The sequence below is a fragment of the Pelodiscus sinensis genome, chromosome 3 (genome assembly GCF_052426305.1).
Source record: "Pelodiscus sinensis isolate ZL-2025 chromosome 3, ASM5242630v1, whole genome shotgun sequence".
Classification (NCBI taxonomy): Eukaryota; Metazoa; Chordata; order Testudines; family Trionychidae; genus Pelodiscus; species Pelodiscus sinensis.
The window spans coordinates 48,691,239-48,704,580 of NC_143054.1; the positions used below are offsets into that span (position 1 = coordinate 48,691,239).

General features: G+C 41.0%; 1 protein-coding gene across 8 annotated transcripts in view; it reads left to right on the forward strand.

Moving 5' to 3' along the window:
- The window catches only part of PHF3 (PHD finger protein 3), a 95,019-nt gene that overhangs the window by 63,660 nt on the left and 18,017 nt on the right, over positions 1 to 13,342 (forward strand). For all 8 annotated transcript variants that reach the window (XM_006135513.5, XM_075923691.2, XM_006135516.5 and 5 more), the window contains 4 exons: positions 891 to 1,074; positions 3,053 to 3,206; positions 3,290 to 3,446; positions 4,438 to 4,554. In XM_006135513.5, the coding sequence (XP_006135575.3) occupies positions 891 to 1,074; positions 3,053 to 3,206; positions 3,290 to 3,446; positions 4,438 to 4,554 (612 nt within the window). The remainder of the gene's footprint in view (positions 1 to 890; positions 1,075 to 3,052; positions 3,207 to 3,289; positions 3,447 to 4,437; positions 4,555 to 13,342) is intronic.

The window sequence follows — 13,342 nt, forward strand, 5'->3', positions numbered from 1 at the left end:
ATCTTATTTCATATTCTGGAGCCAAAAAGGCTGCAACTCTGCAAACAACAACTAATTTGGTTTGGTCATTTTTAAAGATTAAAAATTTTAGTTCTTTAAACAGAAGGTTACAAATTCAAATTTAAATATTTAATTAGCCTGAATTAAAATGTTTTTAAAATGCTTTCCCCAAGTATATGTGATTTTTATTCATAATTTTTTTATAATGTAGCTATTGAAAACCTGTTGTATGTTCTTTATATGCCTATCTTCATCTTATTGTTTATAGTTCACTCGATGGATTTAAGGAAAAAAATCAACTTTATCAGAATAATTAAAAAAAAATCTTCTTTGGGCAAGCCCTTTTAGCTTTTCTCTGGGATCTTAAATGAGAATCAGGTCTTCTAACACTACTCCGCATCCATACTTACAGAAATGATAATCTTTAAATAGATATTTGGAAAATACTTCTATTTTTTCCCTTTTTAACTAGAATTTGTTTGCTATGCACATTTACCAGGTCTATTGCATATGAGTTATTTCGGTGATGCATGTTATCTATCTGCACAAATTATGTACATAGCATTTTAAATGCTTAACTGAGAAAATAGAGCTTCTTTCAACAAGGAACTAATTGCATGTTCTCTGCAATGCTACCTTGGTAATACAACATAAAACCAAAGAATCCAATTTTTGAAGTAATTGTTAAAAACTACTTTGTAGTAAATTGGCATCTTTTAAAGTAGCTTTTCAAGGAGTATATCTTGATGATATCTTAATGTCAAATTTTTATTATGTAACATTTTTATTTTTAAAATCTACTTTGGGAAAAGATTTGAAAAGTTTTTATTTCATCTTCACATTTGTTGCTATGCTGATATGTGAAAGTTTTTTCTCTCCCCCTACCCCAGGAATCAGGTGATGGAAGGAATTTGTCAGAATGCAGAGATTCTGATATTAAAAAAGGGCAAGTTCCTCTTCGGAAGATAGGACTAACTATTACACCTCCTCGTCGATGCTCTGAAGAGAAAAGTGAAAAAATGAATAAAGATTCTCTTAATGTTTCTTGCTCAAGTGAAAAGACCACAAAATCAGGTAATAAGACTCCAAAGATCAAGTATCATTGATGACATTTCTCTGTATAGCAGCACTTGTTAAATGTTGGGCCATGGAATACTTTCTTGTGGTCTGTAGAGAGCAAGCTGCTCACGTAGTGTTGAATCTTGTTTTTTTACTACTTAAGTACATTAATGTAATATTTTAATATTAATATAACTTTTAACAAGCAATTTCTGTAATTGCTGCACAAATGGAAGGAGAGGTGTTCAATGGCATTAAGAATGGGAGAGGAAGTATTCACAATCTTCTAATCTACTCTGAAAAATGATAAGAATCACTGCTGTTGGAAAATATTAAATACTATGTGGTGGTGGTAGTGGTGGTGGTGTTGTAGATACATTTATTTACTTTGAATTTTCTTATTTTTGTGTAGCTGAAATATCACCTGGTTCCCTGGCCCCAGATTTCATTGGAAGACAGGAGTGTTCTTATCCGAACTCATAAAATTTTGGTTTTAAATTGAATCAAAATTGCAAGGGGCATATTTTCCAACTCTTAAAGTACAAACTAATGTGTCATAAATCTTACACAAATAATAGTTTTACAAGATAATTATCATGTGAAATTTACACAGTTTTGGGCAAAAATTTGAGAGCACTCACAATCAAGGGTTATCTCCATAATCACCAGTCTCTTATGAATGTGACTACTTAAGTAATGTATGGAAAATGCTTTGTGATCACATATATTGTATCTATTATAACACATCCAACCTACTTCTTTAATTCTGAATTTTTGATCCCTTATCTGAAAAATGAAATTGAAACCAAATAAATAGTTTTCTTTTTCTTAGCAGGAAAAGAGTGCCAGTTGAAGTTACTGCTGCTGTTTGAAATTTCATGTGTTTAGAAACAAATAATCTACAAGTTGTATACAATTGAAATTATTTTTCCATCATGCTGGAGGTTGCAATTTAATTGTAAAATAATGTAATTGGTGATTGTAGGTTTCAAGATGCTTAACATAAACAAATGTTTATAATCTTTTATGCTTCTGACATCCAAATTTAACAGCTGGAAGAAATTTAGGGCTAATAGGCTTAGAAATGCCAATTTCAGTGTAAAAGTTTACATTAGATTAAAATTAATTTTTATGCTTTCCACTATGTTAATTTCCATTTGACTTTGCACAAGAATTAAACGTGCATTTTTTAAAGAGATTAATAGAGCCAAAGATCTGATTAAAGTCAGACAAATAAAAACTGTTCTATTTTCTGTTTGGCTTACATGTCAAGGAGAAATCCGTAAACCAACATACTACAGAAGTCTGGGAATATTTTTGTTTGTTAGAAATGACAGTAGCTGAAAAGCAGTAGCTCTAGAAGCGTTAGAAAATTTCTTGGAAATCTAATAATTTACATGGTTTTGTAATAATTTAAATATTGAGGACTTTTTTGTTATTTCTTTGTATATGAAAAGAATAAAGGTATGTAGCTATCTAAAATTAATATAAATTATTTTTATAGATAGTAAAGGTTAGATACTTTATAATACATTGTTTCACATTATACTATTCTCCTTTGGACATAAGGCAAAGACATGTCTGATGTAAATCATACACTTAATATCACTCCTTTTTTGGGTCATCTTTCAAAAATACTGATAGCCATTTCAACAGTAACAATACAGAAACTGCATTATTACAACAGTCATTCAGTAGTTGATATAACAAATACCCAAAACACAACCGGGAACTTACTGTGTTTTCTGCTGTTATTTAGTGATGTCATTAATTCTTTGAAATGATGAGATTGTTTAAAACTCTTATCAAAGACGTGTTTTCTAAAGTTTGTTGTATTTGGTGTTAAATAGAAGCCAACTGCTGCCCATGGATATTTAATTTTCTAGTTATCCCTAATGTTCTAGGATAGATAAGATCTGAATTTCCTGTATATAAAAAGCAAGCAGAAACCCCCATATTTTAAGATTTTAATTTTTAGCATATTTTGATTTAGGTGTTCATGAGAAACAAGAAGTCAAGAAAAAGAAAACTGAGAAAGGGGGAGCAACTGGTAATATAACTCCGCCAGCTGTGCCAGCTTCCAAACCTTCTGCTGATCAAATAAGACAAAGCGTCCGACAGTCTCTTAAAGAAATCCTGATGAAAAGGTATAGGTATATTACCAAATGAATTATTTGCATATATAGTTATTTTTTAAAAACAATCTTACCTCCCCCCCCTTTTTTTCCAGACTTACAGAGTCCAGTTTGAAGATTCCAGAGGAAAGAGCAGCAAAAGTTGCCACAAGGATTGAAAAAGAACTGTTTTCTTTTTTTCGGGACACAGATTCTAAATACAAGAATAAATACAGAAGTTTGATGTTCAATCTAAAGGATCCCAAAAATAATGTATGTGTACTTCACCTATAGTTTTTTTTTCACATAAAAAAAATCGTTTAACTGATTAACTGTTTCACATCCCAGTCTCCATCTTTTTACTTTCATTGTCCTACCCTTGTAGCCTTTTCCTCTACTTTGATTGTCTTTCAGTCACTGCTTTCCACATGAAACCATTTTATACATGTCCACTTTTAGTTATAACAGCCTACCCCTTCATTCACCTTTCTTCCATTTATTCTAGAATTATGAATCCCCTTACTCAGCCTCCGTATCACGATCATAATATTTTCCTTTAATGATTTTCCATTAGATTGTAACATTTCACTTCCTTCCCACCCACTACCTGCCATCCTACTTTTGTCCTCATGTTCAAGATTTTTAGCAAGAGAATTGTGCTGCTTCTTAGAACTCTAACCTTTCTTGTATTCTTGACTATTTTCTGTTTCACCATTCTCTAATCTCCTCCATAGGAACATGTCCTTGACTTAGTACATAGATCACTATATAAGTTGAAAGCTAATGATTTGAGAGAGGCAAACTTGAACAAACTGTTCAGTGAGTAATACAGAAAGTTCTCTATATTCTCCTTCTGAAGTAAAGTGGATTAATTTTTCTTATTTTACACATTTCTTATCTATTCTACCCAAGTGGATTGATTTAAAATTTTTTAAAAAATGAAGTACAAACTATCTTCTATAGTTCTTTGTCCAACCCTTTTTTCTCTTAAGTACTTTATGACGTTTGTTACTGCCCTTTTAAAGATCTGAAAAAAATATTTCATGAAATCACTGCTGCATTGTCTAGGCAAATTTTCCCTTTGAACATCATCTTTGTGTGTGTCCTTAATTGTAAATATGAAATGTCTAGTGTAGCATTCAATATAGAACATATTCTCAAAAGTTATTCTGCTACTCTAGATGCTTTAGTTTGCTGGTTATTGCTTAATTGTTAGAAATCAACTTTTTTTTACAACACTAATTAATGTTTGTCCCTTTTACAGATATTATTTAAGAGAGTACTGAAAGGAGAAGTTACCCCTGATCATCTCATAAGAATGAGTCCAGAAGAGCTAGCTTCTAAAGAGCTAGCTGCTTGGAGACAGAGAGAAAACAGACACGTAAGATTTGTCAATCTCTATTGTAGAGTGTGTGTAATGATGTTTCAGTTTTGTTTGGTTTTGAAGTTGCACATACATTTTCAGAAACTCAAAATACTAACTGAAGAAAATCTGATTGAATAGGACTTGACTTTCACTCTTCCAAAATTAAGGGCAAAGACTGTACTCCTATGATCTAAGACTAGAGAGGTAAATGCAGTAAGTATTACATTCACAGGTGTATTTGAAAAGAAGAGCAAAGAGTTGGATTATGTGATCGTTTGAGCAATTTTGTGGTGAGATGTTTTTAAAGTAGGCCAACCATATATTTTTGATCTTACTAGATTGGTGGCCTAAGAAGCCCACAGTTCACCTACTAGGAGATGCAGACATTTGCTGCTCTCAAAGGGAAGATAGATTGGTGAACAGGGTTTACTGAACTGTAATGTCAGTGAAGTCGGGGGCTTCTGCCTCCAAACCAGGAGTCATATATTTTTCCCTTCCCAATACAGATGCTTATATTCCTCTCCTTCCTCCTCACACTTGTACAGATTTATTTGAGAGAAGACAAGTTTCATATCTGAATGGTAAAATGATGGGGTCTAAATTAGCTGTTACCACTCAAGAAAGAGATCTTGGAGTCTTTGTGGGTAGTCTGAAAACATCCACTCAGTGTGTAGTGGCAGTGGAAAAAGCAAACTATGTTGGGAATCACTAAGAAAGGGACAGATAAGAAATATATTTTCTTTATTTAAATTCTTGAATACTGTGTGCAGATGTGTTCGCCCAATCTCAAAAAAGATATATTGGAAAAGGTTAAGAAAAGGGCAATAAAAATGTAGGCGTATGGAACAGTTTGCATACAAGCAGAAATTCATAAGACCGGGACTTTCAGCTTGGAAAAGAGATGACTAAGGGAAGATATGATGGAGGTTTACAAAATCATGACTGGTCTAGAGAAAGTAAATAAGTTTTATTTACTTCTCATAACACAATAACTGGGAGTCGTGAAATGAAATTAATAGATAGCGGGTTTAAAACAAAAGGTAGTATTTCTTCACACAATGCACAGTCAACCTATGGAACTCTTTGCCAGAGGGTGTTGTGAAGGCCAAAATTACAGTTTAAAAAAGAACCAGATAAATTCAATGAGTATAGGTCCAGCTATTAACCAGGATGGGCAGGGAAGGTGACTCTAGCCTCTGTTTGTCAGAAGCTGGGAATGGATGATGGGGGATCCACTGATCACTTGATTACCTGGCATTGGACACAGTTGGAAAACAGAATACTAAGCTACATGGACCTTTGATCTAATCCACTCTGGTCTTATGCTCTCATGGCCTACAGAACTATGTTTTTCCCCCTACTTATTAATATAATTTAATGTTTTATACCCTACAGGGATTGACAAATTTAAAACAGTGAGTATAACTCAGACTGACCTTTTTCTTACCAAGAATATGTGGTCAAATTTTTGCTAGTTGCAAATTGGCAGAGCTGTGCTGACTTCAGTAGTACTACATAATTTTACACCAGAGGAAGATGTAGCCACCTCCTTTCTCTCCCTCAGTGTTTGAGTCTCTCTTTCTATATGTAAAAAAACTTTTCCTGTGGGACGACAGTGATATAACCACATGACTCTACATCCCACAGCCCTTCCCTCCACCCTCAGCTGCCCTGCCGCCTTCCTCCCCAGTACTCTGGCAACCAGAGCCATGTGGCCTCCCCCTCGTGGGGGACAGGGGCGGAGCCGCAAAGCCTCCCTCCTTGTGGAGATGGGGGTGATGAAAGTCCGGGACTGGCTGCAGCTGAGGGAGGGGGGGACTAGCAGCTGTGGTTGACTGCTGGGCCAGGGTTGGTGCTGGGACTGGCATGGGTCTGGCCCTCTGGTCCCCAGTGGCCGGGGTGGGGGAGAGGTTGGGGCTGGGGTGGCTCTGGCCCTTTCTGGTGGCTACGGGGAGAGTTGGTCCTGCCTACCCCTAGAGACAGAGGGGTTGGTGAGCATAGTGAGCTGAGGGCACCACTTCTTTATAAAGTTTCAAAACAGTTTTGAATCTGTGAGAATCCAGATAAACTTGGCTTAATAGTTGAATCACTAGGTAGAGCATTAACAACAAGATGTCCTGTGGCACCTTCTCGTTGTTTATGCAGATTCAGACTAACATGGCTACCCCTAGGTCTTGCTTAGATTCTAGGTAATTGTGACATTGAATGCATCTTGTAATTATGGTAACTCCTCCAAATTCTCTGATTTGTTATGAAATTTTGATGCCTATAGTCACAAATAGTCCATGGAGAATGTTGAGAATTTAATCTTAATACAAATAGCAAATGTTTTCATGTTGGAGGTAGTTTTGACTAACTGCTATATTTTTTAATTCTTATGCCAGCACAACAGACCATTTTTGTGGCATCCAAAAGACACATGGGTTATCTGATCATCTAAATTAATCTGTGTTCCTTCAAAAATAAGAAGTCATCCTGTGGCACCTTGGAGACTAACAAAAATAGATAACATAGTATCAGATGAAGAAGTGGGTTTTGCTCATAGAAGTTCATGATATTTTATATCTATATTTATTAACCTCTAAGATCGGCCTGAGCAAAATACCCTCAATGGGCTGGATCCAGCCTGTTAAACTGACAGATCTGGCCTGCGGAGGCAGTGAGGAGCCATTGAGGGGCTCTGTTTGAACAGCTGTGAACCCCGGGTAGGAGAAGAAGCTTTATGCACTGTCCCCAGCACAATCCCATTGGCCAGTCTCAGATAGGGAGTCTGCTTGAGAAGGGTGCTGGTTGGGAGTCAAGCAGGTAAGAATCCCAGCCAGAGCCTGCCTCTTGCACTTGAACCCTTTGTCCCTCCTACTCCAAACCCTCTGCCCCCCTCCTGACCCATATCCCTGTTGTACCAAATAAAAGCAAGCAGGATCTTATGAGGGGGATAAGGCAAAAAGCCACATTTATTGTAAAGATAATAATAAAAAATAAAGAAAAGATAGAAGCAAACAACGTTGTTTAACTACTTATTCCTAACACTACGTAACCCTTATACACTTGTGTGTGTGTATATATATATATATATATATATATATACCATTCATTCATACATCCATTCATTCAAGTTCTGTGTATAGTTACCAGCCTGGAAGTTGCTTGTGACAGAATACTGGCCAGGTACTCTGTACACAAGTGATGGTAGTGGGGAGCGAAGTCCTGATCAGATGCGCATCTGAAGCTCCTGGTGGGCTGGCAGCAGAACCTTGGACTCTGATTCCATAGTTTTTTAGTCCAGTTCTTATAGGAATTTCTTCCTATGCCAGTTTATGGAAATTGCTGTATTATGCTGATGTCTCCAGGATGGCTGCCAGGTGCTCATCAGTGATCTCATCGGGTGGACCTCCAGTTTCTCCACTTGACACCTTTTGGTTGCACTGGCACCTGGCGCCTTCTTCAGCCCTTTGTTGCTGTATTCTCAGGCTGGCACCTCTTAGAACCATTCTCTCATCATCCAAGCACTCTCTCATACATTCATACAGTATTTTGTATAATAATAAAAGTTGTAGTTACAGAAAGTTTCTGGGTGGTATTGCTTAAAACAGTCTGAGTGCTGAGTAAAGTTACAATGTTTTAAAGAGAACAGGCGTCAATTAAGTAACAATGCCCTTAGTTAATTACAGGGCTTGGCTCCCATAGCAGAGTTAGTGGTTTGACAATGCATTGTTACAATGTATCTTTGCAATGTCAATTTCAAGCAGCCCCTTGCACAAGCTTGCACATGCCCTGGAGCACGGGGGGGGGGGGGGGGGGGGGGGGCTGTTTCTGGCTACATAGGATTATATTCTTAACAGTTCTAAGTTACATGACCTAATACATTATATTCTAAAGGGACAATAATAATAATAAATCTAAACATTTAACAATCTTAACAAATAATAATAATAATAAGAATTAATAATAAATCTAAACACTTTAAGTTGTGGGGAACAAATTATGGGGAGTCACTTCCATTTGGAGGAATCATTTTCAATACACTAATATGTTATCCCTACATCCCCTCCCAGATTGGGGTGCACAATCTCCTGCCCTAGGTCATAACCCAAACCCCTGCACCCCGATCTCCTTCTTCAAAGCACAACCCCCTCCTGCCCTAAATCACAGCCCAAACCCTTCCACTCTCTCCTGCACCAGGGGATGTAAGCGACTAGTGGTGCCTCCCCTCCTTGCTGCCTCAAAAGCTGGTTCCCCCCAGCACCGTCTCTGCTGGGTACAGAGGAGGCAGAGGGGGTAGCGGGGACTGGCGTGAACTGGGAATCAGCTTGCGCCTAGTCTCAGATACTGCACCTCTGCTTTTTAAATGTATTAAGAGCCGGCAAGCTCTTAATATATTTTAAAGGCTGGTGCCTGCGGGGTTTGTTCCCAGGGCTATTTGCAGCAGTCTCAAGCCTCTTGTCCCCGTTCCCCCCATCTCCAGTCACCATATTGCTGGGAGTCAGCCCGGAGGTGGAATTCTCAAGGAAGGAACTGCTGACCCTGCACTTCCCCCTGCACTGCACCTGGCCCGACCGGGACCTGCCAGGTCCCGCTCTGACCTGGCTGCCCATCTGTTGGGCCATGCACTTCAGCAAAGTGCGTCCCAGCCTGGGGAGGGGGTGCTTCCCTGTGGGACATTGTGCTCACTCAGTGCCATCTTGCTGTACACGGGGGTTGAGGGGTGGTGTGAATTGCTATCTGGCTAAGTGGGGGGGTGATCTTGGTACTGTCCAAAGCCCCCACAGAAGGCCAGGGCCATGGAAGTGTGCTCTCAGAGGAATGTGGGACACGTCAGGCTCTCGGTGCTTGTCCACATCCCCCTGACAGACCCAGCAGCCACCTTGGCATCCTGCTATCACCTCCTTCCCCTCCAGTCCCTGCTTGTTTGTCTGAGTGAAAGGACATGAAACATGGCAGCGACTGTGCCATGGTCTGGTGGGCTCCCCAACCAGGATATTCAAAGTAAGTAAAGTGTCCACGGATGAGTGTTCAGTGGGAAGAGAGCAGCTCTAAACAAAACCTGATAAGTGGTTCCAGTGAGAGGCAGCAGTTCTTGGTGGCTGGTTGGGGAAGACTCAGATGATCAGACAATTCACCAAGTGAAAAAAGGAAAGGAGACGACTGAGAAATTGGAGACTGTGGGCTATAAGGTTGTTGCATAATTTTTAAAGGCATCTCTGAAGCTGGATGTTATGTTCATGTCTGCAAAACGGCTTAACAACATTTATCCTGCAAATCAGACAGCAGGCTTGTGCATGGAGGCTTCACACAAACTTCTTTGAAAACAATTCTGATTTTTTTCATGGGCTTTCTTCATTTCCCTGCTCCCCGCATACCCATCAAGCGGGAAGCCAAGCTGATGTTGCAGTCTCCTGGCTGTGCATGCTCCCCTCTGCATGAGGGAGGCTGAGGAGGCTAAGCTCTCCTCCTCCTCCCCAGCATGCTGGGGACTCATGAGGTTTTCCCCGCAGCAAGGACACACAAAGCCAGGTAAGTGTCCCCTCTCATGCTCAGACCCCCACACCCTAATCTCCCTCACTCCCCCCAAGATCATGCACCCTCAGCTTGCTCCAACACCCTCCTTTGCTCCTGCACCTCCCCTCCCTCTCCTGGCCAGACACCCTACCCACAGCCTGCTCCTGCACCCTCGCCCCTGGCCAGACACCTACCTTCATCCTGTCATACATCCACCATGGCTCCTGCTCCCTTCCTCTGCCCAAACATTCTACTCCCAGTTTGCTTCTGCACCCTACCTCCTACCCAGTCCTCACATCCTTTCCCCCTTCTGCACCCCACCTTCTTCCCAGACCCTGAACCCCCCATTCCTGTCCCACTCGCTGGCAGCCCTAACCTGCACACTGAACACCTCATTTTTGTCCCCACCCCAGAGCCTAAGGGGGTCCATAAAATCTACTAACTCCAGAACCCCAGAAAAGTAAATCTTGTCTATGGAAAGACCTAAGCCTTAGTTCTTCCTGTCCCTTCTCCTCATCCAGTGGGGCTGGAGCACCAGAGGAATGAGGACTCAGTTGGTCCCCAACTGATTTTTCTGTATATTAGTGGCCCCTGACCCAAAATAGGTGTCCCACCCCTGCCATAAATAAAATTTCAAAACCTTTTGTGTTGAATATAAATTAATATTTTACGTTATTTAAAATGAAGTTTGATAAACTAGCATGAGAAAGTTACAACAATCCAATATGTTTAATACAGGCAGTCCTCCGGTTACGCGGATCCGACTTATGTCAGATCCGTACTTACGGACAGGGCTTTTCTCGCCCCGGAGGACGTGGGCGGTGGGACCGCCCAGACGCGCCGCGGTCCCGCCGCCTGCGTCCTCCACGGCAAGAAAAGCCTCTCCGCGTCTCCCTGGTCTGCTGGTGCGTCTCCTCCTCCCCCGGCAGACCAGGCTTTTCTTGCCGACGCCTATGGTAGAGCAGCTGAGGCACTGCCTGGTTGGTCCAGTAGCGCCGAGGAGCAACGCTACTGGACCAACCCAGCAGCACCCCAGCTGCTCTGCCCCAGGCGTCCCCAAGACAGCCACTGCTGAAACTGACCAGCGGCTGACTACAGGAAGCCCGAGGCAGAGTTTCTCTGCCCCGGGCTTCCTGGAATCAGCGGCTGATCAGTTTCAGCAGCAGCTAACTTGGGGACACTTGGGGTAGAGCAGCTGGGATGCTGCCGGGTTGGTCCCCGCAGCGCCGAGGTGCGGCGCTGCGGGGACCTACCTGGCAGCGCCCCAGCTGCTCTGTCCCAGGCGTCCAGATTCAGCCGCTGTTGAAACTGATCAGCGCTGATTCCAGGAAGCCCGGGGCAGAGAAACTCTGCCTCGGGCTTCCTGTAGTCAGCCGCTGGTCAGCTTCAGCAGCAGCTGAATCTGAACGCCAGTTCCGACTTACGTACAAATTCAATTTAAGGACAAACCTACAGTCCCTATTTTGTACGTAACTCGGGGACTGCCTGTAATTTAAATTTAAATATTCTTCCTAGTTGCAGCTCTAGCAAAATGGCTCGGGTATAATTATGTAATTAATGGTAAGTTTCCAATAGCAACTGGTGGTTCATGGAAAAGTACGCTGAGCAAGGTGGCTCATGGGCCAGAAAGTTTGAGAACCACTGCTCTGTGGTGCCACAGGATAGAATCATAGAACACTGGAACTGGAAGGGACCTCGAGAGGGCATTGAGTCCAGTCTCCTGCCCTCACAGCAGGACCCAGTACTGTCTAGACGGGTGTGGCCAACAAGTTAGAGACAAAGAGCCAAAATAGCTGTGGATAGAGTGTGAAGAGCCATGTATTATGTATTTGTTATATATCTATCTATAGATAGATATAGTACACAAACTGTAGTGATAAAAATAACATTACAGGACATTTTGGAGAAAAACCAATAAAGTCACTAGTCACTTTAAAAAAAATCACAGCCAGTCCATAGCTCTTCAGAGAACTTGACAAGGAACAAACATCAAATAATAATAAAAAAAAAACCTTTAAAAATAAAGTAATAGTCTCACACTTTAAAAAAAAAAAGCATCCCCACTCTGTATTTTAAATTTAACACTATTGTTCTGTGAGTTTTTAAAAATTAAACTGAACTGAGAAGTAAATTAGCACAATTTGAAGTGCCTCTGTCACTTCAGCTTGTTGATTTCTGGTACCGTTTCCTCATTTTTTTAGCTTATGAAAATTATGGCTTTTTTATAGTTCTAAAAATTCAGGTCTGACCCAGACTGCAAACATGAGAGGTTCAAAAACAATAAGGGAGAGACTCGTATCTCAGAATAATTGCTTCAGCCTGGCAAACAGCAGCCTTTGAATTTTCTTTAAAGAAACACAGTGTAAACCAGGTACATGCTGTTTCTTTTTTGCCCTGAAATTTAAATATGACATCTGTGTTGGCTGCCTTATTTTGCATCCATGAAGACTTTGAGTTTAAGGTTCTTCAGTGTCCCCCCCTCCCGCTCTAACCCAATCCCCCCACAGCTAGACACCCCAAGCCCCACTCCCCCCACTCTAACCCAATGCTTGGATCCCGGAGCTGTTGCCACCACTGCTGCCACACACTTCTCCTTCCAGGCACTGGGGCGTGCGTGCAGAGTGGCCAACTGTGAGCAGGCACTGGGTCATGCATGAAGAGTGGCTGGCTGTGACCAGTCCAGGCAAGCGGCTCAGAACTAGTAAGAGTCGCATTTCTTTGAGCAAAGAGCTGAGGGTTGGCCATCACTGGCCTAGACCATGCCTGATAGATGTCTGTCTAACCTGCCCTAAATATCTCCAGTGTTGGAGATTCCACAACCTCTCTAGGAAACTTATTCCAGAGTTTTTAACATTCCAGACTAACATGGCTGTGTTCCTTATCAAAAATAAGAATATTTGTTATATTTGGTACAGTCATTGATAATAAACTTTGGTATGTCCTATATTCATATACCTTCCCCCACCCCCCTTTAGTCTGTTTTTAATGCTTGTATTGGTTGTAAAAAAGTAGCAGGCTTTTTTGAGTACAGAATTTTTGTAACTGATGTATGCTATCTGTGTGCGCCTTTAGTAATGCTTACATATGTAAGTTAGACAGTATAAATTGAGTTGTATTTTGTGACTGCAAAACCCGCCCCTTACTGCAGAATTGTGCATCAATATTTAAACTAAAAATGATTTTGTACTACGGTAAAACTCCATTAATCCGGCATCCAATGCTCCGGGACTCCTGATAGTCCGGCACCATCAGGAACCCGGAAATGCTGGGGCAGCCTGACAGGATTCCCCCATTCAGCTGCTGC